The sequence below is a fragment of the Python bivittatus genome, unplaced genomic scaffold (genome assembly GCF_059951505.1).
Source record: "Python bivittatus isolate LINGU-HERP-01145 unplaced genomic scaffold, Pbiv_v1 ctg000590_np1212, whole genome shotgun sequence".
NCBI lineage: Eukaryota > Metazoa > Chordata > Lepidosauria > Squamata > Pythonidae > Python > Python bivittatus.
This window is the reverse complement of record NW_028277086.1, coordinates 16,872,501-16,899,310: the sequence shown is the minus strand read 5'-3', so window position 1 is coordinate 16,899,310 and position 26,810 is coordinate 16,872,501. Positions and strand designations below refer to the sequence as shown.

General features: G+C 35.9%; 1 protein-coding gene across 2 annotated transcripts in view; it reads right to left on the bottom strand.

Annotated features, from left to right (window-relative positions):
• Window positions 1-26,810, bottom strand: part of CSMD3 (CUB and Sushi multiple domains 3) — a 623,909-nt gene that overhangs the window by 63,744 nt on the left and 533,355 nt on the right. For both annotated transcript variants that reach the window (XM_088149036.1, XM_088149037.1), the window contains 6 exons: window positions 18,667-18,840; window positions 14,386-14,559; window positions 11,529-11,714; window positions 8,968-9,141; window positions 3,907-4,089; window positions 553-729 (listed from right to left, as the gene is read on the bottom strand). In XM_088149036.1, coding sequence (XP_088005162.1) covers window positions 553-729; window positions 3,907-4,089; window positions 8,968-9,141; window positions 11,529-11,714; window positions 14,386-14,559; window positions 18,667-18,840 — 1,068 coding nt within the window. The remainder of the gene's footprint in view (window positions 1-552; window positions 730-3,906; window positions 4,090-8,967; window positions 9,142-11,528; window positions 11,715-14,385; window positions 14,560-18,666; window positions 18,841-26,810) is intronic.

Sequence of the window (26,810 nt, the reverse complement as noted above, 5' to 3'; positions counted from 1 at the left end):
ACCCACCATTGCTGCCATCATTAGTCACTCAGGGTAGCCATTACATTGACTCCTAATACTCTGAGCCTCAGCAGCATTATTAACACTTGCAGGCTAATGATAGGGAGGAATCCCATTCCCTTCAAGAATGGGATTCAAATGAAAGAATCCAAATGTTTCTTGGAGCATGAGCAGCAATATTTGTGGTTATAATGAGAGTAGATCTGGGTAGGGATAAGAACAGAGGAAAGTAGGGACCAAGGACAGGGAATACTGGAGATGCGTGATGGGCTACACAAGAGGAGTCTGATGGATGCATCAGACCTCCAAGCTGTCTTTCTTCTCTGTGCAGAGAAGCTATGACAACATCATTGGTTGGCACAGGACAATTTTGAACAGTCAAGCTCTGGAAACCTGATCCTGGAAGAAAAAGTTGATCTGCAGCAGGGATGATTCTGGCACAATCCTGCCCCCTCTCCCCAATTTGACTGTCCCCAAATATAGAATTTCCCCAAATATAGAAGTTGCAAGTGTACTATGATTGCAGTAATATTAGCAACAATGAATACTTGCTTGTACAATTTGGCAGGGAACCAGACCATGTCCCATTGGCAGTGCACTGTCGTACAGAAGGTCCAGACAGAATATAGCCTTCCATGCAGGAATAAATAACAGAACTAGAGAACGTTGTGCCATCAATTCGAAACACTTTCCCATTAGCTGTTGTTCCAGGGTTACCACACTGAACAGCTTGAAAATCCAGTGTGAAAATGCCAGAATTGGGAAGGAAAACAACACAGAGAACAATTACTTAGTAACATCAATAATTGAAGTTGCAAATAACCTTCCAATCTACAGAGAAGTAGACTTTATAAATATATATATATATATAGTTCACATCAAGGAGATAAAAATCCTTTCAGTTTCAATTGCACCAGTCTTGTCCAAATGCTTTGAGTTTCCTCTGGAATCTTCATGTATTCAACTGAAGTGGAGCCTCTAATTTTGTTTTAGTTGCAGTTTTCAAGATACCATGGATATTCCTCTATATAAATTTCTACATAGCTTGAACCGAAATACTGAACTATAGCTCAGAATTTGTGGTTTTTCATGAAAAAGTTCTCAGTTTTTATCTACTGTTGAAAAGGACAAACAGTTTGATTTTTATCGGCTTAATTTTTGTACCAACTGTTTACAGTTTTTTCCCTTGCTCATTCATTGCTTCTGAGGGGAAAAATGACTACTCTGAAGAGTAAATGAATTATTCAGTATTACAGCTACTGGGCACAACAAAGCCCCGTAAATTATTATTGTACACTATAGTACTAATGGCTACCTATTTCAAATCCTTTTTGTTTGTTTGTTTGTTTATACAAATAGTCCTTTTTACTTTAACAAACCCACTCATACAATTCAGCTTTCGTAAACATTTAGAAAACAAGTCTGTAACAACAGCCTGCATGATCTCACTCTCTTATCTATGGCTTGGTTCCTAAAATTATTTTATTTTAGGGATTGTAGCCAGCTTGAAAAATTCCAAGTTGAGTAGTCCGGTATCAAACTCATAAATCTTATTAATTTGTTTGCTTATTTATTTATTTATTTATTTATTTATTTATTTATTTATTTATTTTCTATGTTGTAATTCAGTATTTTCAGGCCATTTTGGATGATAAAAAGTAACAGAGTGGAAAGAGAATTCAATTTATGGATGTCCATGGTGTGTGTGGACGTATGTGTGTGGATGACATGATTTACACCGGTCTCAGGTATCATGATACAAATAAATAATTGTGTCATTTGTGTGCTGATGTCATGTTGCACTTGTCATTTTGAAGTCACTGTAGCTTGTTATGGACACCCAAGCTTAGGTTAATATAAAATTGAATTGGAATCGGAATGTAATCCAAAACAATTAATTTCTGAAAAATGAAAATTCTTATCACTAAATGTATTTATAACTAGCCAATTTTTGCCAGCAGAAGACAGCTATTTAACACATAAATGTATTAAAAATAAAGAAGCAAATCTGTATTATATCCTACACACCCTTAAGATACATGATTATTTCTGCCGGTGGTGCTCAAATGTTACGAAAAAATGCTAGAACCAAGTTGTTTTGTTGTACTCAGATGCTTGTGTCCTGTCAAATACTAATTACTATTCAAATTCTTTGGAACAAATGATATTCCCACAGTGAATACAATGATGCCAGATGCTATCGATGTCAATCTCACATGAATTTCATTTTGCATAAAATATGCTGATTTTAAGAGGCCAACCGAGGCACTGACAACAGCATCAGAGGGAGTCTCCTGGAAAAGTTGTGAAAAAAAATTACAGATAAAAACAGCATCGTTCTGGGAAGGATACTTACGGAGAGAAGTATGCGTGTGCTAGCCATGCCTAAATAAAAAAGTGTACTGCATTACAGAAATGTGTGTAAAAACAAAAAAAACAAACAAACAAATCAATAGTTTTGCATAAATTATACAGCAATCAAATGTATGTATACTGAGGAAATATAATTTCAAAGTCTGCCAATGAGAGGTTTTTATTTTTCCCCCCTCCTGGTTGGTAAAAAAATACTGAAAAAAATTGACAGAATAGAATGACATTCATTGTCCTGCCCTGAAACTGTAAGGACAATGCCAAATGCCAGCCTCTTCACTATGGCAGAGCTGAAGCAGCAAAATTTATATTAGCATACTTGGCGTTGTGTCATGGACTGGAGGAATTCATTTTATTGTGATTGTGACAAAAAACCCTTAGTGTTCCTGACAACTGTAATCCCGGATGGGGTCCTACATCTAGGACAGAGAATATAATTTGCATATAGACATTATCAAGTTCAATTCCTAGCATATGTATGAGAAACATATTTGCATATAACCCAGGAAAGTCCCTACTAGTCAGGACAGACAATTCTATATTAGGTAAACAAATAATTTGATTTATTAGAAGGCCACTTCTCCCGTTCCTATACTTCTTCTATTGATCCTAGAACATATACTCTGTACCTACTGTGTAGCAGTTTGGGAGACCATATAGCAACATTTAGAGCTGATTCAATAATGCTGATGGCAAAAACATAAAAATAAAAATGGGATTGATTCCAAGAAGCCAATAAGTGATGATTGATGAATTATGCTGTAGAATTATCTTTACATTATTCTCTTTTATTAATGCAGAAATCAGGAGGCTGTGATCATATTCAAAACGCAGGGTGGGATTTTTTAATTTACTTCAGGATAAACTCCACTTCAGATAAGTTCCATGGAAAATGCATGACTACAACTGCTGGCAATGCTGTCAGTTAATCAAAACTATATGCTATGCAGCCATGGAGTAACACCTGAAAAGGGTGTGAGAAAGAGCATAAGTAAGCCGGAGTCCCTACTTAACCATCAGGGAGCCCAAATGACAAAACGTGCAGCATGACATCACTACACAAGCCCCACCCTTTTGAAATTGCATCATGAAATTACATGCAAATACTTAAGAGATGTATGCCATGATACACCTTTTATCTCTTGACACCCTTGTCTTCCTCCTGAATGCCCATGAGTAGGATAGGGGACAGGTAAGTTGGTGGAGAGATAGAGAGATAGAGAGACAAACTCTAAATGAAATGCAGCTTGACAAATTTGCCAGTCGCTGGGATTCAGTCTTCTCATTCTTATTATCTAACATGACTGAAGCTGCTGGAAGAATCTTGGGATCTGATATCCCCAGCATACAATTTTAGGTCAAAGCCATACATGGCTGTATTAGGGCCATGATGATGTCATATCAATTCAAAGGGCTAATACAAGCAGCTAATTGATTTCAGATATATGATCACTTTATTATAGTTCTTTGTTTTATAAAGACTCTTACAGTGATTTTTCAAACTAATATTGCATTCTAGTTATGAAAATAATTTACCTTTGCATTCTGGTTGCCTTCCTGTCCAGCTTCCATTTGCCAAACAAGCTCTTTCCTCTGATCCATGAAGGATGTAACCAAGCTCACAAGAGAACTGTACAACACTTTTAGTTCTAAAATTAGTTTCTTCTCTAGAACCATGACCTGGGATTCCTGGATCCCCACAAGTGCCTGCTGTGTCACCTGGAATTTATGGTACAACGATTATTTCGGGTAGAATAAAGTTTGCGATGGGTTACACTGTATTGCTGTCAGTCTAGCAAACGAAACAATAGGAGTTCATTTATAATCAGTTCAAGAATGAAAGCAAGCTACAAAAAGCTTTGAAAAACGGTGTCCATTTAAAATGACTTGGAAATTCTACATTGACTTTCTTAATGTGGAATATACAGCACTCAGTGGAGTCCACAAAAATTTCAAGTCCCTTATTTAAGGTTCTTGAAATATTGTTTTCTTTAAAACAGAAAATAGAACTAGTGCTCTATTTCCATGGTATTTTTTAAAGAACCTGCCCAGTCCACTGTAGAATATTAGTTATAACTGAAGTCAAAGACTTGGCTAGATTGGATCCCAATTATATACAGGGCAAATTACTCTGAGAGAAAGTCAATGTCCAGGTTATTGCAGTAAAAACATGCAGTTTACCAAGAGTAAAACATGCTACGCATTACAAGAAAAATATCACATATTATACACCATAGTTGTGGAACTTCCTCAGGAACTTCAAGCAGGTAACTTGTTACAAACATTATAAAATAAAGTGAAATCTGTTCCTACTTTTCTAGTTAAATCTGAAAGATGAGATGAGATCTCATCTATATTGATGTAAAACAAGAGCACATTTATCTGCTCTTTAGCAAATAATCATATACATATAGTCCTCACTTACCAACTGCCTTATTTAGTGACCATTCAATGTTACAATGGTGTAAAAAAATAGCCTTGCAACCAATCCTCACATTTACAACCATTGCAGCATCCCAAAGTCACATGCTTGCCATTTGGGTGCTTTGCAACCAGCACACATTTACAACTGTTACAGCATCCTATGGTCATGTGATCACCATTTGTGTGCTTTGCAACTGGCTTGTGACAAGCAGAGTTAATAGAGAAGGCAGAAGTAAAATTGTAAGTGGCAGTCATGTGATGTTTCTCTTAACCACTGAAGGGGAAGTGAGGTCATAAGCCTGTTGAGGTCATGTGATTTTCCATGACCACAGCACTTAGCGATAGAGTTGCTGGTCCCAATTGTGATTGCTAAGCAAGGACTATCTCTATGTCAACCTCTGGTTATATCCAGAATCTCGATGGTGACTTACAATAGTTTTGTATATACTGAGTAATAATGATATAATAAACTAGGGGTTTTTTTGCCCTTCGAGAGAGATGATAATCTAACAACAGTAGAAGTGGTCTAAAAATTGCTGTAATTACATCTACCTTGCCTTAAGAGATCTATTCACACACCCATTTTTATGTAGAATAGTTTCCATCATATGACCTCCTTCTCTCCTATTGTTGTATGATTAAAGAATAGGATATAATAACACAGCACGATAGGTGGTCTTGAATAAATATTTGTTTTGTAGCAAGACTATGATTGTAGACATGCTACCTTATTGAACAGGGTGTACCTTCTCAGGATCACAAATCATAACTTCCATGCAATTAACTCACAGAAACTGGTTTGTGATTTCTTGTTTATACTCAAATATCCAAGATTAAGCCACACTGAACTCTGTGGGTCTTTTGTCGGAATAGATACTGTATCTATGGGATTGGCTGGGATTGCAGAACATGTTAAGCCAAAAGGCATGGCTAATTAATGAGTGCTGCATTTTGATGTTTGCTCATCTTCCAAACCTGAAATAACTGTTGGGTTGCATAAACCACAAATAGTTGTCATTTAGGTTAAGTGACATAGTAAACTGTGAACCTTGATTACTATGGAGCATGGGAGGGAGTTAAGGTGTGTGGATATGTTGTTTAATACTGTTTTTTGGTTTAGCTTCAACACAGCTTTTATGTTGTCATTTGTTTCTTCTAAACAGATGCATTTGTTTAAAGCTCAAATACCCACATCTGCAACAGATCTGATAAATCTACCAAACACAATGAAAACAAGACAAAAATTCCATACACATGTGCTGTATGGATTTCAGCTCCCATAGGGCTTAACTTAGCAGCCCAAGTTGTGGGGAAGCTAAACCCCCAAACCAAATTAATGAAGATTTTTGCAGAATCATTTTGTAGTTCCTTCTTTAGTGCAGCCATGGAATGAATGCTGTATCGATCTAAATACTAGGGTAGAGTCTGTTTTTTTTTTTTAAACTAATCTGACTCAAGGATTGGATCTCCCGCAAACATTGTTTGCTTTCTTCTACAGATTATTTCTATAGCCTCATCAATATTGGCAACGCTGCAACATTAAGTCATCATGATGATGATGGTTTTTAAAATGATTAATGCTACATGGATTCAGTTTTGGGCCCACCTTTCAAGCCAGCATTTGAAATTGCTTTTCCAATACTACTTAAAGCTGGTGAATGTTAACTATAGTAAATACAAGGAAAGGAAAGAAGCAGTTGGAAGTGAGCACTAACAGTGCATTGGTGTTTCAGAGATGAAATATCCTTCGTCAGTACTGGATATGCATTTGTTTTACATGGCATTCTGAAGTTTCCTAAATGGGTTCATTCTCGTAGCTTATTTCAAAATCTGAAAATGTATTCTTCTTTGCTATTACCAAATCAGCAAAGCAACTAAGAGGCATTATTAAACTGTTTCCTGGGCAACTCGATGAATTCTATGTCTGTTATCTTTTGTCTGCTCAAGATTCAAAAAAATAATGTTAATGTAGTTAGAATGTTCATGTTAACTTCTAGAATTGGTAATTAACAGATGATTAATTTCTCCTTCATTGTCTTAGCTGGCCGTTTTTATTTATTTACTTAATTTATTGAATTCTGCACCATAAATTATGAATGTCAGTGGGCTTGCTGTCTATTGCTAGTGTTTTGATACTTTTGTTTTTACTATACAAGCTATTGCATTTTTTTCTGTTCTTTGTATCTCTTCTGTTGATCTCTTCTATTAATCAGTGACCTTAATAAAGAACTGAAACGAACTACAATTCTCTACTACTGAAGCTATAGTATTAATATCGGCTAAATATAAAGAAAATCAGAACGTTCATTGTTTGAGATTAAACTGTCAAAGTGATTATTTGCACTTTTATGCTCTGAAATAAGGAAGACTTATTTTCAATCATTTTAAGAAACAGAACAAAGAATACAAGAGTGGTACTTGTAAGGGACATACATGTTACTATTTCAGTCATTCTTAGTACAATAAAAATAACATCCTTAGCTAGAATAACTTCAGGTTCAAACAAGACATTTGAATGCAAATTTGGATTAGACATTTGGAGACTACAGAGTGATGATTCTATTTATTATCTGATGAGTTAGTAGATCTCATTTTTCATGATCTGATATCACACATGTATTTATTCACTGAACATCTCTTCAGAAAGTAGTCCTTTAATCGGATTTAAATGTGTTTAAATAATGATTGAAATATTTTAAAAGTGATTTAAATTTAAGTAATTGACTTAATTCAAAGCTCGCATCAACACCTAGGGAGGATGCAAATTTGGGTCTCATGAGTGGCTCAGGAGAGGAGAAACAAGATCTGACCATGGCTCTTCTTTCCTAATGCTCTTTTTTATTCAGTGAAGTTCTTTCTTTGTGTTAAGGGCAGTGATGGCATTTTTTGACCAGGGCTCAAAAAGAGTTCATGTGCAGAATGTACCAGGGGAGGAAGAATGGAGAGGAAAATGCTGACAACCAGAAAAAACCAGTATATGACACTTACTGAATAGGTATAGTAATTTTTCTTTACCTTTATCTGCGCTAGGTTTCATGGACATCAAAGTCCTTTGACTGGGGTCATGGCAGAAAATGACAGAATTTTAAGAACTGTTGTAGGCAGAGCCAAAACATTCATTTTAAAGATGTAGCTAATAGGCAAACTAGGATTTCTCTATATGCCTGTATTTGTTTATTCCATCTATATACTGTTGAATTTGCCAGGGATTCCTGTCAGTTTACAACAATAATTCATACAATTAAAACTTTCACAACACATTTACTTAAGGGAAAATATTAAGGCATTCTGCCTTTTTCATGTTATGGTTCTGATGTTGTGTTTTAAATAACACAACAAAGCACAGGTCTGCTTACTATCTATCCTATCAGTTTCTACCATAGATTTCTATTTATTTGAAAGCTATACTGATACCTTTGTGGAATCTTAGTTCTCTAATATGCCATGAAAGATAGGTAATTTGAAAAATCTTCCCCAGAAACTATTCCTTAAACCTATATGAGTTCAGCAAGAACAGATATTACACGGATGAAGATTGTTGATATGCAGCAGTTATTTTCCAAATTAGACAAAAGCAAATCAAGGAGAATGCAGTAGTGATGCACAAATTCCCCATATGAAATGTAATATGCAAAGGGAAGAGTTCCCCAACATCTGACGCGGACCTTGTTAATCCGGGCGATGTCCGAGCCGGCATGATTCTCTTCGTTCATGTCACTCTCATATTTTTGAGGTAGGCAGGTGAAGCGTTAGGGGGTCTTTGCCCAAGGACCCCTACCTGTAAGGTAGGTACCAGCCAGGATTTGAACCCCGGTCTCCTGCATCAAAGGCGGTGTTCTAACCACTACGCTATCCAGCCGCTCAACATGATACATATATATATATATATATATATGTATGTGTGTGTGTGTGTATCCTACTTTTTAACCTTCCTATTTCATTTACTATTTACCCTTTAGAATAAATATTGTTTGAAATCTACCATTTCCTCTCTTGTTTTGTGAGTATGCGTGTGGGTGAGGGTGCATGAGTGAAACTTAGCTTTCATTGCAGTTGTTTGTGATTTAAACTCGGTCTCGTTTTCAAATTCCTGAAAAGTAAACAAGTGGAGCCAAAAAGGAAAGCTGTATTGAATGGTTTCAAAAGCACATTCACATACTTTAAAAGTGGTACCTGAGCAATGAGGCCTAGTTCCACTCCAGAGTCCATTTAATTGGCATGTCCGGGATGACTGGCCTATTAGTGATCTCCTTCCTGTGCAAGAATAATGAACAATGGATCCAAATGTATATTTCTCTCCAGAAAGGATTGCATTTGGAGGAATGCCAGGATGACCGCAGTCAATCACTACGATACATAAATATTGGAGATAAAAATTATGTTATAATCAGCACACTAAATTCTTCAATATGCCAGCACACCATCAATATGTTTTGCTAGTGATAATATTATTATCATGATGACCTTATACCCATGTTTTTCATATAATTGATGGAACAAATTGTTCTTCATTATTACCAATGTGTTCATAGCATATAGCTGCTCCCTCTCTCTCTCTCTCTCTCTCTCTCTGTATGCATGTATATTCATTCATTCATTCATTCATTCATTCATTCATTCATTCATTCATTCATTCATTCATTCATATATATTACAAGCCTTTTAAAAATATAAGGCATAGAAGCATAGAGAACTGTAGACTTATCTGAATTTATGGAGAGTATCAGAATAGATTCTTGTTACAGAGTATCCCCTTTTGAGATTATGTTTTCATTATGTACAAAACATTAGACTTTGTTATGAGGCTTGGACATTAAAAGATAATCTATTCTGACTCTGCAAAAGAGCAGTTAGATGGAAAGGTCACTTTGAATAAGTCCTAGGAGCCAACACATGTGCTCTGAGGAAAATATTATCAATGTGTAAATTCAGTTTTAAAAAGAACTGCTATAATATTCCTTTTGAATGAGGCTAGGAATTACAAATATCCATCCAAGGATCAATATCAATATTATTATGGCATGTAGACAGCAAATATACCTCCAGGAAAAGAGCTGACTGATCAGCCTGATCACCTCTTCTCATAAGGTGATAATCTAGGGAAGAATTGATGTCCTAGCTAAGGTCAATTATTTTGGAATAATTCATTTTCCACTTCCCTGACAAAGTTATCATCCTCTTCATTTTGCAGAGCTAAAATCAGTCACCCCTCTCAAATCTGCTCTGCTGCCACATCATGGTAGAGGGGTGTTTCTGGGAAGGATGAGCAAAGAGTGCTGGTAACCCTCAGCAAGGTCACCCAAGACGTGAAGCACATTCCAGCTGCTCCGCTAAAGCAAGCAGTCAACAACAATATAAGAAGATGCTAGAAATAGAGTCATTTTAGCGACCATGGGAAAGACGTCATTTAATACTTCACAGGAGAAGACAATGGTAAACCACTCCTGCATTTTACCAGGAAAACCACATGAAGAGGCAATATAAAGTGACTGATGATATAGTGCCAGATGATGGGCTCCTCAGGTCAGATGGTGTTCAGCATGCTACTGATGAAGAGCTGAGGATCTTTTGGAGTACTAATGGTGTCTATGATGGAGATAGATTAAAGACTTTGGGTCGTCTAGCTACTGATACTGCCAGGTAGGAAAAGAAAAACTGAAGTAGCAAACATCGGATTATCTTGGGAACGTGGGACATCCTTTCTAGTAGATGGGTGGCTATATAAGTTTGTTTCATAGAAAAATAAAATAAATAAATGAATATAGGAAAAGTCAGCACATTAAAAGATGACTACACATTGACATCTTAGGCATCAGAGAAATTTAAATGGACTGAACCAGGATAATTTTGGTCAGAAGATCATACTATTTACCACTTAGGACCTGAAAAACAAACAAGGAATGGTTCTGCTTTCATAGTCAGTAAGGGCATAGCAAAGACATGTTTCGGTACAATGCAGTCAGTGACTGAATAATATCAGTTGGACTTTGTGAACAGCTTTTTAATATAAGACTTGTCCAAGTTTATGTGCCAGCCACTGATGCAGAAGAAGAGAATACTGATGAATTTTATGGTTAAGTTCAATTTGAATTTGATAGAACATGCAAGCAAGATGTGCTACTTATGGTTGGAGACTGGAATGCCAAAGTTGGAAAGAGTAAGGAGGAGAATGTAATGGGCTAGGAAACCAAAGTGAAGCAGGAGATCAACTTACTAGTTTCTGCCAATCCAGTGATTTCTTCATCGCTAACACAGTTTTCAAACAACTGTAATGATACCTATATACATGTACATTAGCAGATGGAGTACACAGAAATCAGACTGATTATATTATTGGTATGAGAAGGTGAAGGACTTCAGATATAACAGCAAGGATGTGTCCTGCACTGACTGAGGAACAGATCATGAATATCAATTTTTAATACTGTCAGGTGGTTTTAATTATTGACCCTTTACTTTTGATTGTACCATGGATATTTTATTGAAAATTATTGAGTGTAGCCTGTTAAAAGTCAATTGACTGTGATGAACTAAAATTGAACAAATAAATAAATAGTCACAATGCTTCCATATTCAGCATTTTAGACACTGACTTACCTTAGTCAGTTTTTCTAACAATTGCAATTGGATAACAGCTGTGAAGCTCTTTGAATGTTTGAAAGAATGATATAAGCATTTAGTATTGCTATTATTGCAAATTTTAGTTATAAGTAGCAATATTTTAAAATACTTACTAATGCATTCTGGCAAAGGTTTATCCCAGTGTCCATTAGGCTGGCAGACTAAAATTGAAGAGCCAAATAAAAAATATCCAGGATTGCAGTCATAAAAAACAACTGTACCGTAGGTGAAATTTCCATGTTCTATTTTGCTTTCTCTTATAGAGTTTCCAGGGATTCCTGGATCTGAACAGTTGACCACTGAACAACAAAAACAATAAGAGAAATGGACATCACCTGTATATTTCACATTAGAAAAGAATATCAAGCCTTGCACAATTAGCAAGAATTAATGCTAGTATATTGAAAAGAAATCATTATGTATTTCTTTCTGCATTTTTTTTTTTGGCTTACTGAAAAACTTGAAATATGTTTTTAACTGTATGCATTTATTCTATATTGAGTGGGAATTATATGTGAGTTAAACTTAATGTGACTGTATCTGTCACTGTAACCTTATAGAATTAATGCTGAACCACAGCAGTATTTTTCAATATCCACATTACTTTTTAAAAAATGAGTCATTCTTATTTCCCAGTCACATCCATTATGTAAAAAATAATATTAATGGAAGTGTACTACTTTCCTGTAAGTAACCCTTTGTGGACACTTTGGATCTTGCTTCCAAGTAACCATAGGATTACACAGTCTTCATATATAATATTTAATAAGGAACACTTTGGACAAACTTCTTGAAGGTAATAAAAGAGATCGCAGCACCTGTAGAATGCTGCCCTGAGTGAAAATTATGTTTCGTAGTCATTATCTGTCTTGTCAAAAATAATTAGGCAACTTATTGAGCATACCTAGTGTTCTTTCTCTGCACAGTAGTAGATCTAGCTAGCTCTGTCCAGACACATTCAATGATTTCTGTCATGCTAACCAGTGGTGCAGCTAGATAATTTCAAATTCTGAACAGTCTTTTGCATTCTCTATGTCAGCCATATCCATTGCATCAACTATAAAACATGTGTTAAACGTGTTTCTCCTCCCCATCATCATTCTATATGGAGAAATCATTTAAGTAAGGGCAGATGGATAGATGGGTAGATGGATTGATGGATAGGTGGGTGGGTGGATAGATAGATGGATAGATGGATAGATAGGGTGGGTGGGCGGATGGGTGGATGGATGGATGGATGGATGGATGGATGGATGGATAGATGGATAGATGGATAGATGGATAGATGGATAGATGGATAGATAGGGTGGGTGGATAGATGGATGGATGGATGGATGGATGGATGGATGGATGGATGGATAGATGGATAGATGGATAGATGGATAGATGGATAGATGGATAGATGGATAGATAGGGTGGGTGGATAGATGGATGGATGGATGGATGGATGGATGGATGGATGGATGGATGGATGGATAGAATTCGTGTCTGCTGCTCTGATGATTAAAGCATTTGACTACAAAGAAATGTCTTTTGATGGCAGAAATTTGCCAACACCTAGCCAAACGTGGCTGATTTCAAAAAGCTAAGCATGATCAAGTCTAGTTAGAATTTGGATGGTGAATAAGAACTCTAGGGAATCCCAGAGTTACAACCTAGATTGAAAAACTGGGGGGAAAAAAGGCCACCAACTCAAAGAAAACTTTACAACAGAACACACACATTTACCAGAATACAAATAATAAAATAAAGATCTGTAATCATGAACAGCACAGAAAGCTTACATCTAAGGAAAAAAAAATAACAAGGAAGTATAACAAAGAGAATTGCTGGCACACTAAATAAAAGGTAAGTGATGTTCCTACACACTTCAGTATGGATTTTTCAAAATTACTTTTTTACAATTTTCATAGCTTGAATATTGCTCTGTTGTGTTTTTTTTTCTTCCCCCCTTACCTCCCATTATTTGAGGGAATATATTAGCTTAACTTTTCATATAAGGACCTGCAAACCTGAAGTTATTTAAGAAGTTAACTAGTTTTCAACAGGCAACTTTTGATTAATTTTTATACTAATCAATTTATTTCTCATGATGTTCAAGAACTGGTGTGAAGGAAAATGGATATGAGCGGTTGCTTTTAAAGCAACTCATTTGTTTCAATTTCCCTTTCTTAAAAAAAATGACATTTCCTTGATGTTCCAGCTTTTTGGGAAAAAAAAACTTGCAGTCCTTAAAACAATAAAGTTTAAACTATTATATATTAGTGTTCAGTGACCCCAACTCACTTATCATTTCTAAGTAAAATATTAATTGATCTTCATCCAGAAGATATGGAGTTTTTAAAAAAGGAACTTTAGAAAAAGGGGGGAAATCTACCAAATTTATCTAGCTCCAGACAGAAAAGAAAAACAACATCTTTGAAACTGGATCGAAACATACTAAGAAAAACAGCTTTCAAAATACACTTGACATCGTTTTATGCCTTGTTCCATGCTTCAGTCATTGTGGAAAATCTGTTACCTACATGCATAAATATTCCTACAAAGGTAGATTAACAGTAAGGAGTCCCTCAGGTCAGAGAGACTCCAGGGAAATGTCTGTGAAAGTCTCTTGACAATAATACAGGGACAATATTTTGTGATTTTTTATTTTTTTTTTTACTTCCCAGTCTAGCCTACAGCCCTGGGATTTCCCAATAGTTTTCCAATTATATCGTAATCAAATATACTTGTGATAATGTCGGATTATGCCTAGCATTTTTGAACACCCATATCAGCTGCAGACATTTCTGTAAAAAAACGTTTAATCTGAACACAAGACAAAGAATAAAAATCTTCAAAGTTCCATTTCATTTGATATTGCCTGAGACATTAATAGCACAGGTCATTATCCCCCATCCTGTTCATTAAAACAGACTACCTTTGACATTTCCCCCCTACCATCCACCCCCTCAAACCCCACACATTTACCTTTGCATATAGGTGGCGGTTGACTCCATTGCCTGTTCGCCTGACACTGGGCTTTTGTTGGTCCTTGCATAACATAACCAGTATTACAAGAGAATGTCACAACGTCATTGAAGTTGAAACCATTCCCACTTGTTCGTCCATAAATCGGGCTCCCTGGATGACCACAGCTAACAGCTAACATCAGAAGAAGCAAGAGAGAACGAATATTGTTATCATTAGACTGCATAATCAACACTTGACTCTCACTTTCTGAGATATTTTGGAGACTACACAGGTGACCCTGCACAGAAAGGAGAAAGTGTTACATGAGAAAACAACCCCTCAGGCAATGGTGCATAAATATTTTGCTATCAACTTGATTAGAGAAAGTCAGGACTTTTCAGAGGCTTGGGAAGGTTACAGAGGTTTGAATTGTTTAGAGAGGTGGTTTATTTCTAAAAAGAAGCATTGCTGACTTCCAAGGGAGGTATAACAAACTGAAGATATCTGCAAAAGCAGAGATGATGACTGCTGCAAAGACCAAAGAACCGGTGAGTAGATCGGTCCCTTGGAACCTCTCTGGATATGGAGAGGACAGGAGATATGGTCCAGATGGATGCTCCTTGCAAGAAGACCACTGGAGAGGGGTTTTCCATAGGTTTGAGTGCTGGAAGACAAAGGGATTAGCCATCTTGCTCACAACTGCAGCAGAGGTTGTTAAAGGAGACTGAGATCGCAAGGCTCACTTTCTAATCACTTTCAGAAATTTCCTGTTAACTGTCATAAAGAACAGTTAGAACAACAGGTTTGAAAAGTCTTCATCGGGTGAGTTTATCTTCAACTCTCAATAAAAGAAAAGCTAATTACAAGCTTAAGAACTTAAAGAATTTGAAATAAACAGCAAAAAGCTAAATAAGATTTTGATCTAAGACAGTTATAAATGGATTAAGGGTTTGGATAAATTTGGAATATTAACTTTTACTATAAGATTTTGGAATTAACTATAAAAATAAACAACTTTTCATGGGAAACAGACTTAATTTGGTTATCCTGCTAATTGCAAGTCATAACAAATGATAAGTAATGCTTTTGGAAACTGAACACTAGAGGAGACTAAAATTTTTAAATAGAAGAAAAAAAAATACAAAGCCTGATGTCGGTTAATACTGGGACTTATAGAATGATGCAAAACATTATAACAACAGAAATATTAAAGGAGATCTTTGAAGAACAGAGCCAGACGTTAGTAACTACAATATCATCACTGTCTATGGATAGACTATGTCTAAAAGATGTTAATGGAGGAATGACAAATGTGGAATGGATTTTATCTGATAAGATAAAGTACAGAATGTGGAACTACAAATGACAGGCCAAGAGAATGATGTGGAAAAGAACGCTTTACTGGATATACAAAAGAAACTGGATGAAGTTTTAAAAATTAAAAGGGAGACACACATGATAAACCAAGAGAATGTTCTTTTATTGAATCTACAAATGAGGCTTCTTAAAGCTTTGAAGAAATCTGTGCAATGGGATAAAGAAAATTGAAGAGAAATCAAATCCTATGACAATATTTGATTGAATTAAAGATTAAGATTGTTAGAAGTGAAAGGATGGAATACAAAGTTGGTTTATTTGTTAAAGCTTAACATAAGACTTTTTTTGCAATGTTCTGGCAACCTTTTACTGACTTTTTTCTGGCACCAAGATTGAAAAGTTGATGTTTTATGGATTTGCTTATAGATAAAGTATGGGGTATGAGATGAAGAGATATCTGTAACCTTATAGAGGTGGAGAGTTAATAAATTTGTTTATATTTGTTGTGATAAAGGTTGGAATCACCTCTTTATATATTTCTTTTCTTTTCCTGCATTATATTCTCTCTTTCCTTTTTCTTCTTTTTCTATTTTCTTGCACTTTTTATTCTTTCTTTCCATTCTCTTCTCTTTCTGTAAGTTTAGTTTGCATTAGTTTTTAGTATTGAAATTAATTTTTAAATACAATTTATTTATTTATTTTTAAAAAGAAGCATTACTGTACAGCCAAGCCTGCTAGATTCACACTCCTAGGAAAAACAGCTAAATTAACATGGATGTTACTACCATGCTTTGTTTAATGTCTTATTAAAACCAAGACCTCTACTTTTATTATTATTATTATTCAAGTAGGATTGAATTGGTTTCCAACTATGGCTTGTTAGGATGAGAATAAAGCAGAGGTCCTGACTTTGATAAGACATTAAACAAAGCATGGTAGGAACATCTATGTTAATTTAGCTGTTTTTCCTAGGACTGTGAATCTAGCAGGCTTGGCTATACAGTAATGCTTCTTTTTTTACTTTGAAGAGTAGATAAGAGGGAACGATCAAATGCTAGCACAACCTTATTCTGAAGAATTCTAGCTAAATGTAATACCTGTATATGGTTTCAGTCCAGATTAGAAATCAAGACAGAGTCCAACTAGCTATTTGCATGCACACAACCACGCCCACACTAAAATTGGGGGGGGGGGGCGGCGAAGGTAGATAGTACCAGTTTAGTACAATTTCAGTGGAATCATTGACAGAAAGTCAAAGAATTTACATTCATGAATTAATTTGGCATCAAAGGGGAAATAATCAAAGGAAATCAAAGAATTGTATAGCTAGAATGGAACATAAGGATCATGTAATCCAAACTTCTGCACTATTCTGGAAAACCAATTAAATTATCCACAAGAAGTGGCTATTCAGCCTCTTGCTAAAAATCTCCAAAGGTACAGAATACACAGTCTCCATAGACAGGCTATTTCTGTATCATCATGTTTTTCCTTAAATTTCCATGAAGCCTAGGTAGTTGCAACTTATACCCAGTATTTCTGGCCTGAGTTTTTGTGGCAATGGAAAATAACTTCTGACCATCTTCTTTGGAGCTTCCCTTTATGTACCGGAATACTTATGTCTTCCCTCAGTTTTCTTTTTACCATATTGAACATTACAAGTTCCTTCAGGCTGTCCTTATGGGGTATGTTCTCAATCCCTGTATCATTTTCATCACCCTCCTCTGAACTTGTTCTGACTTGTCAATATCCTTCTGGAAATGTATATAGTACTCCAACTGTGGTCTCACCAATGCAGTTTAGAGGCAAATAAGGGCTTCAGGTATCTTTGATGTGATTTCTGTTCTATCAGCTATCTCATAGTGCTGAGTCATATATGATTTATTGTCAGTGACCACACCCAAATCCTTAATGCTTCCAGTTCATTAATTTCCTATCTTGTATGTATACCCTATGTTTTCAGAATGCTGAAGACTGATGGTAGAAAAGCTACAACTGACAGAACAAAGAGGAAATGGAATGTGATAATGGAATATTTTGTTGCAGATCCTATTTTTATAAATTTTTTCTCTCCATACTGATCTGCAGAATAGTAAATGAATCCTTTTATATTTTATTTACGGTCTAATGAGAAATACTCCAAAACACTAATATGTTTAAGCTAAATATATCCTTGAAGTCAATTTAGTAGTACATCTACTAATGCTGCATGTTTATTAAATATGCTAGAAAACATTCTGGAAATGAAAGGTTAAGATTCTTGGATTTTCATTCACAATGCATGTTGGTATTTCTTATACTGCACAATGTAGTGTTTAATGAATCTAATGATAGGTTGAATAAAAATTTCTTGTGAAAGGCTATTGATATTAATGCTTCAATATTACTGAAGGCTTCATGCATTTATTATCTGCTTGTCATGTGTATCAAATCCTAAAGGCTACATCATAGTGACTACAATAGTACTTTCAGTATTCAGTATCATGAATTGCATGATACAAGAATATTTGTATCCAGTATACTGTACTGAACTATTGCAATATAAGCTATATTATTTGTAATAGCATTTACATTATAAAATTAAATATTGGTAAATAAAAATGTAAAATAATATACTATGCAATTCTAAATTAGGATTTTTTTTTTTTTTTTTTGGCTTTCAGTGTAGCATTGCCTTTCCCAAGATACAGTAGATGTATACAAATGTGCTGCAACCCTAGTCTCTGGCTAGGAATTCTGGGCACTATTGATTGATTATGTGCCACCAAGTCAATGTCCAGTCTTAGCAACCACAGAGATTGATTTTCTCCAGGAGAACCTGTCCCCAGACTGGTCCTTCCTGAGCACTATAGACCCAACAAATCTAAACATTATTCCCATGAACAATCCAATTGTTACTTCTTCTTCCAACTTTATCCCTTCCATCATATTAGAAAAACTAGATGTCATAAAGCACATGAACACCTCTGTTGTTTTACTTACGCACACAGGATGGAAGCTGACCAGACCAGTTGTGATCTTGCTGGCATATCCGTACAGAAGAACCAATAAGCCGAAAGCCAGGACTGCACTGATATACAACAGTGTCTCTATATCCATAATTTTCTCCAATCACCTGGCCATTAACTATAAGATCTGGAACTCCACAATGACCCGCTAAAATAAAGCACAGAAGTTTATGAAGCATTAGTTAAAAATGGGAACACCATTCTCTTCTACTATCAGTACGATTAATATTATACTTTCTTATGTGCTATTTTGATATTGCATTTTATATTTTACCTTTTCTCCATGCAGCTCATGTCTTCATGGAATAATTATAGTGAGAGCCAAAATAATGAAACTGTTAGAGTGTTAGATTTTAATGCATGTTCAAATTCTTGCTTAGGCATAACATTTATTGAGTAACCTTGAACTAGACAGTTTCTTTTGGCTAATCTAGTCTTGCAATATTGTTTGAATAAAATGAGTAATTCCCATGTAAATTGATCAGAACTATTTTGAAGAGTTAATTTTCTGTTGTGGTGCCTTCCCTCTGGAATGAGGTTTCTCCTGAGATCTGTGTGGCTCTCATCCTAAAGGCATTCTGGAGGGCCTTAAAGACCTGGCTGTTCTCCCAGGCCCTGACTAGGGTTAGGGTTAGCTGGATGTGCTTCTACAGCACATTGTGTTGATGGCTGGGGCAGGGTTAAGTTGCCATCTTGTTCTTTATTTATCTTGTTTTTCAATTAATTAATTAATTAATGTTACATCTTTCATCCTGTTTGTTATTTTGTGTGTTTTTAATTATGTTTGTTATATTGTGAACCACCCAGAGTCAGGCAGTCCCACAATGAAGGAAGGAAGGAAGGAAGGAAGGAAGGAAGGAAGGAAGGAAGGAAGGAAGGAAGGGAGGGAGGGAGGGAGGGAGGGAGGGAGAGGAGAGGAGAGGAGAGGAGAGGAGAGGAGAGGAGAGGTGAGGAGAGGAGAGGAGAGGAGAGGAGAGGAGAGGAGAGGAGAGGAGAGGAGAGGAGAGGAGAGGAGAGGAAAGGAAAGGAAAGGAAAGGAAAGGAAAGGAAAGGAAAGGAAAGGAAAGGAAAGGAAAGGAAAGGAAAGGAAAGGAAAGGAAAGGAAAGGAAAGGAAAGGAAAGGAAGTGTGGAGAAAATTGAAAGCTATTAATGAAAAGATTTCTGTTTTACTTCATCTGTAATAATTAGGCAAATATATAAAACTCTTCATAGGCCATCTTCTACTAGAACCTTTATTTCTATATGAAGCAGGAGGAAGGAAACTTACCTTTCATGTAGATTGGCTGCATTCTTAAATGTGTGTGTGTGTTTTGGGGGGGTAATCTATTCACCTATCTATCATCTACTTACCAGCCACTTCCATTAGAGATGGCCATCATGGATGCTAACTTTGTTTTCTCAACCCCTTCAGCCACAGACTCAGGTAATACAATACACTAAAGATAGACTGCAAAATTGTACATATAGATTGAGAATATGCATTTGCACAGACACAAAGACCTCAATTCTCTTCATTTACTAAGTGCTAAAATGCATGAGGATGATGGCACAAATCTCCTTTGGAAGAAAATGATATATGAATTGTGGAAGTAGAATAATGCAATTTCCGATATGTGAGAGCTCTAATTTACAGTCAATTCCATCACCAAGGAAACTCTTCTGTCCCCAACCCCCCTACGCTCCCTGCTCATCTTGCAGAATGGCTGTCTCATTATGCCATGAACAAGAGGATGCACAGGGATTTTAACAATGACAATATTACAGATAATTGGTAACTCTTTACCACATAACCATTCCGGCATGACTTGTTTAATTCCCTTTCTTTTCAGTGAGTTGGAGTAGATTCCCTGCCTCACCACGCACACTTTTGAGTTCTTCTTTCAAAGATGTATATGATAAAGAGTCTCAGAAAGGCTATTTGACCCTAGCGAGAACATGAGAACACCTGCCACATTAAAAGCCTACTACACATTGAATATTTTTAGTCCCCCTTGTCTTTTGATGATTTTGTTTCTTATTTACAGAATTTTTACTCAGTTGCAATATATATATACCCTAAAATTGAAAGGAGTTTATTTGAAAATATGAGAAAGTTATTCAACTATTGTCAATAACAAAAACACTTTTGATTATTTCTTAAAAAAAAAAAAAAAAAAACCTCTTCCTAGGCCCTGGTCAGACTCTACTTGAATCCAGCCTGATTCAGTCTCAGTCCCCACTGAGTCCAAGTATGGGCATCATAGTTCAAATAAGACTGTGATACATTGCAGCAGGTTGTTATAATTTTGTTATAATAATTGTAGAGCAGGAAGCAGTAACAAATCATCTCTGTAACCACATCAGGTGCATAGTCTAGCAAAAAGGTGTCTGCCCTCCAAATGTTCTGTGAAATGGAGACCTATGTTGGCCATCCCAAATAATAAAAAAACAAGGATTATATCGTAATCCAGATAGCATACCATAGTTATCACCAACCTTGTCCTTCCTGTGTCACTCCTCATACATATTCCAGTATACTATAAGTAAAAATACAGCATTGCTTGGTGCTTCTCAATGGAAGGATTATCATAGATGGCAAACTTAGAAAGCAAAAAGCTATGATTTCTTCCCTCAATCACCACTAGATTTATTTTTAGCAGTAATGGAATGTGCATAACATTTTCCATTCTGAAATTATTTAGACTATCAAACTTAATTCTTAGAGACTACTGCTCGGAAAAAGTGTTCATATATATATATATAGAGAGAGAGAGAGAGAGAGAGAGAGAGAGAGAGAGAGAGGGAGAGAGAGAGAGAGAGAGAGAGAGAGTAATTTCTTGTCCTGCAGATTTTTATGCGTGTGTTTTTGACAAAGAAGAGGACAGGGGGAAAGAAAAGAAAAACACTCTAATGTTTTTAGAAAAAAAATTACTTTATTATCAAGAAAAATTATCATTTTTTCCTTGCCAGACAGTATCAGTACAATGGCTTGATTTCTGACTTAATCTAGACTGATTCTTCTTGCTGGAATAGGAACACATAGAAAGAAAGTATAATGTAGGTATTATTTCATTGGGTAGATAAATTAATAAACATTCTATAGCATCTTGCTTTATTTAGTTTTGTTCATTTTTTAGATATACAGGTAGCCCTCATTTAGCAACCACAATTGGGACTGGCAACTTGGTCGTTAGTGAAGCGGTCATTAAGCAAAACCACAACTGTGTTTATGATCTTACTTCAACTTTCCTTTGCTTTACAGACCTGTGAAGGTCATAAATGTGAGGACTGAAATTACTTTTTCATCACTGTTGTAACTGTGAACAGTCACTAAACAAGGACTACCCATATATTCCATGTTTCTCATACATAATACTTCTTTTCCAGTTTTTTCCCCATAGAAACCCTGTGAGGAACTTTGGGCAAAAAGATAATTGTTCACCACAAACAGCAAGCCTTTCCAGGGGGTGGGGGTGGGGTGGGGAAGAAGAATTACTATGTAGTCTCTTTGTGCTCCTTTCATGTTGCTTTGGATCATCAGCAAACCATTCATAAAAGTTGTAACGGTCCCTTTAAACAACTGGAGGCTTCCAAATCCTATCTGTTTACCAGTTAGAAAATGCTTGATGAATCAATACAGTGAAGAGCCTTTTGACTCTTTGTGGAGTGCCATTTTGTGCTTCTGGGGATGAGAGGTTCAATCAAAGAGAGGTGTTATGTTTCAGTCCTCATTGTCATTATTTTATTTGTGTACTAGAGTTAGATTCCACATTTCATTCAGGAGTTCAAGGCAGCATACATACCATTCCCTCCTATTTTTCCTCACAACAATAGGTCTCTGAAGCAGGTTAGACTGAGAAAGTTTGACTAGCCCAAATCACCCAATTAACTTCTAAGGATGGAAAATGTCAGTCCAATACCTTAATCACTTCACCCCACTGGCCCTCATGTTTTCTTCTTTTTGTAAGGATTTAATTTTGACATGATCTGATTATAACTCAGTGGAAATATTAGTATAAAAAATACAGTGTTAATAGTGCCCTGACAACACATACAAAAGTAAGTAATACTGTTTCTTTAGTAATACCATTTGATTTCTTCTTGTATGTTAACCATAAATTCCTTAGCTATAATTAAAAGGTCTGGCAGCCTCTTAATATTTTCATGATTCCCTGGTTAATCTCAACTTTCCTACTGTAAAATGTAGAAAGAAAGATACATGAAAAGATAAACCTGAAAATGTCACCTTCCTTGGCAGGATTCTGATTAAATGTCAAGAATTTCATCTGAGATCTTTGATAGAGAAACAGCCTCAGCTTATTGACAAGTCTGGACTCTTCCCCCTTCCCACCCACACACTCCTCCTTCAATTAATAAATCCCTAACTAGAAGGGCAGCATGAAGCTTGCTGCCTGGTACGTAAAAGAGATAAATGGAAAATGGAGCATGATTTCACAAATGAAGTGAACGAAAGAAAAACAGATATGTTGCATGTCTGTGAAACTAAGAGAAAGGAAAAATATGTAATAAATCTGAATGAAGCTGGTCTGGTCTTGAAGAGTGAAGTTGAGGAATAAAGGCATAAAAGTAAAGGTACAGATTTAATCCGGAATGAAAGAACTAAAATGTATGTCAGAGAGACATATGAGTGTCTTTGGGGGGTGCATAGGGGTGCATATGGAAACAGGAATCCATAGATGGATGATAGGTACATAGCATATTCCAATGTATGGTAATAATGACAATAATGAATTATGAGAATTGTCTGTCTACCTACCTACCTACCTACCTACCTACCTATGTGATATGACCCAAGAATAAATGAGAGTTGTGACTGGTAAGCATCTCTTTATAAAGAAGGTCTCTTCATCATAAATATGTGGCTTAGGCATAAATCTATTCACACATAAACATAGCAAAGGAATTTATATAAATTTAAGAGCATGAATGATTTGACTGTTCATGATGAAAGCTTGAGACAGTTAGTGAAGGGTGCAAGTGTGATAACCCATATTGAATGTGATATATATAATTAAGAGATTTTGAGAGAAAAAAATGGAAATGAAAGAAAAGAAGTGGAGGAAACAAGAGTGAATGAAACCCAACTGCAGGTAAAGAACTGATGGATCATGCATAAAAAAATATTAGAAGAGATTCTCCCAAAAGAATGAATGGAAAGCATATGTAAGGAAAGGATGTGGAAGCTGCTTGGAATAGAGTAAAAAAAAGTTATATTGGAGTATGCTGCAAAAGTATGTGGAGTTACAGTAATGGAAAGAATGAAAAAAATGATGATTGGTGGAACAAAGAGGTGAAAGCATGTGGCTGAGAAAAAATGCATATAAGACAATGATGCTGAAAAAAAATGAGGCTTAAAGAAAGATAATGCCTAATGTGTACACAGGAAAAAGGTTAAGTGCAAAGAATATCATCAGAAAGAGCAAGGAATTTATCATTCCTTGCTCTTTCTGATGATATTCTTTGCACTTAACTTTTTTCCTGTGTACACATTAGGCATTAAAAAAGGCAGAGAAGGCAGAGATTAAAAAAGGCAGAGAAAATTAGAGCAATTTTGGTAAAAATTAAAATTGTTTTGGAAGCTAGACAGTTAAGTGCCTGCAGAGTAAACTGAATTTTAAAAAATGATATTATTTGAAATTAAAGTGAGAGAATGCTGGAGGAGGACTTTAGAGATTTGTAAGAGAATAAAAGTGGTAGATCCAGTTTGGTGTAGTGGTTAAAGGCATCAGGCTAGAAACTGGGAGACTGCAAGTTCTAGTCCTGCCTTGAGCACAAAGCCAGCTGGGTGACCTTGGGCCAGTCACTCTCTTTCAGCCCTAGGAAGGAAGCAATGGTGAACCACTTCTGAAGTCTTGCCAAGAAAACTGCAGGGACTTGTCCAGGCAGTTTCCAGGAGTCAAAAACTGACCCAAAGGCACACAGAGAGAGATAAAAGTGATATACTGAAGTAGAATGAAGCAAATGCTACAAGTGTTAGTGTTAGGGGGAAATAGTGGATCAAATGGTCATAAACCCTGTAAGAATGGGGCAGAACAGTAAGACTGTGGGTGCTGAAGGTTAAAAAGGAGAAAATGTAAATACCCTTTGGCATAGAGTGAGTTTTCATGCGTGGAGAGTGCATCTGTGCCTCATCATTGGACAAGTGGTGTTATTGTTTCTCTATACAGATGGAAAAGTAGGAAGAGTGAAAAGAAAAACTACAAGGGGATTAGTTTGTTAAGCATACTTTGGAAAGTATTTGGCAAAATTCTAATTGAAAGAATATGACTACTGACAATGAACAAAATTCGGGAAATGGTTTATCCCAGACAGGAGATGTGGAGACCAGACTTTTGCTCTTCAGAAATGTAGGAAAAATATTGTATGTTTGTTAACTTACAGAAAGTGTATAATAATGTGAATAGGCTTGAACTATGGCATGGTTTGCATGAGTTGAAGGCTGCTTGCTGGATGTTGTAAGAATGGTATCTGGTGGAGGTAAAGGATGCACAAGAATAATTGGAAAGGTCAGGAAATGGCTTAAATGAGCAGGAAGTAAGACAGGAATATGTGATGTCCCCTTACTGGTTTAATTATTGTATGGATCATTCTATCAAGAATACTTGTAATGACATTAGATCTGTGCAAGAAGAAAATACAATGTGGTTTGGAAATTTGGCTGGACCATTCTGGCCAGAACATTGTTGGAGATGTGACTGTATGTACATTTTTGTATTCAGATGATGTCATGTTGTTGTCTGAGAACCTGAATGACCTGCAGTAGATTGTATGATTCAAAGAGGAATATTGATCTGAAAATTAATGTTTGAAAGGCCAAAGTAGTTGTATTTGACAGGGAAAATGGAATGAATGATTGCAAGTTACATGGAATTGAACAAAAACTAGAGTAAATCTATCAATCCGTGTACCTTAATAAAATGTTTACAGTAAAATGGCAAAATGGTTCAAGAAATTTTAAGCTGTATTGTTGGCAATATGTGATCTGTTGGGAGGAATGAATGTTTGTCAGAAGAAGCTTCAACAGCTGTGTGTAAGAGGATGCTTCTGAGCACTTCACCATATGAGAGCTGGGTATGTCAGGAGAAACATCAAATGAAGTTGAGTAAAGAAGGCAGGATAGCATTAAGAGTGGATGGACGCTGAATGAATGATGACTGAATAGCAAACGTGAGCAAGCAGTATGAAAACAGTAAGTTGAAGTGATCTGATCATACTGGGTGAATGAAGATGGAATTGCAAAACAAATATAAAATGTAATAGCTAGTGGGTCAAGAGGAAGAGAGGAAAGAAAATGAAAGTGTTATTTGGAGGGAATTGTTGAAATCCTGAAAAAGGCAGAGGTGAAAAGTCTAAAGAACAAAAGAGAATGCATGGAGTAATATATGGCCTAGTAGAAGAAAGGAAAGATTTCAAGGACAAAAAGGTATAATGATTGGGTTTGTTGTAAATTAATTTAACTATGTTTCCTTTTCCTTTTCTTATCTGATGCTTTTAATATCTTTAGCTTATTATTTCTTACTTTTTTCTGCCCTCTGAATATTGTTGCTTCTTCTGCCAGGGAAATGCTGGTGGGTATTTATGTATGTATGAGCATGTGTGTATGTGCGTGTGTATGTATACATATACAAAGTATGAAGCAAACATTGTTGTCCAAGTATTAAGCAGCTGCATTCATATACCTAACAACACCATTACTACTTTTCCATAAAATTTCAGCAGAATGACATTCTGTATATAGAGTGTTTCCACTTAGATTTTTTTTAAAAAATAATTCTTGAAAAGTTCAAGGGAAAATAAGTAAATGTATCCATCAAGTGTTTTGCATCTTGTTTATTCTCCCTTATCAAATATTTCCTTAGGTAGTATTTAAACATGACTGTTAAGGGGTGGGGTGGGGTAGATTAGCCTTTAAGATTTGTTCAGGTTGTTTGTAGACTGAACACTTGGCACTTAATTGAATACGTGCCTGTTTTCCACTCTTCTGATTTCCAGAAATTGATTGGCTATTTGAGCATGTAAATCTATAGACTTGAAATATAAAAAATTAATAAAATATAGACATCTTAGAAGAAATGCGGTTCCTTCTTCCACACTTCCAGTCAGGGATGGACAACCTA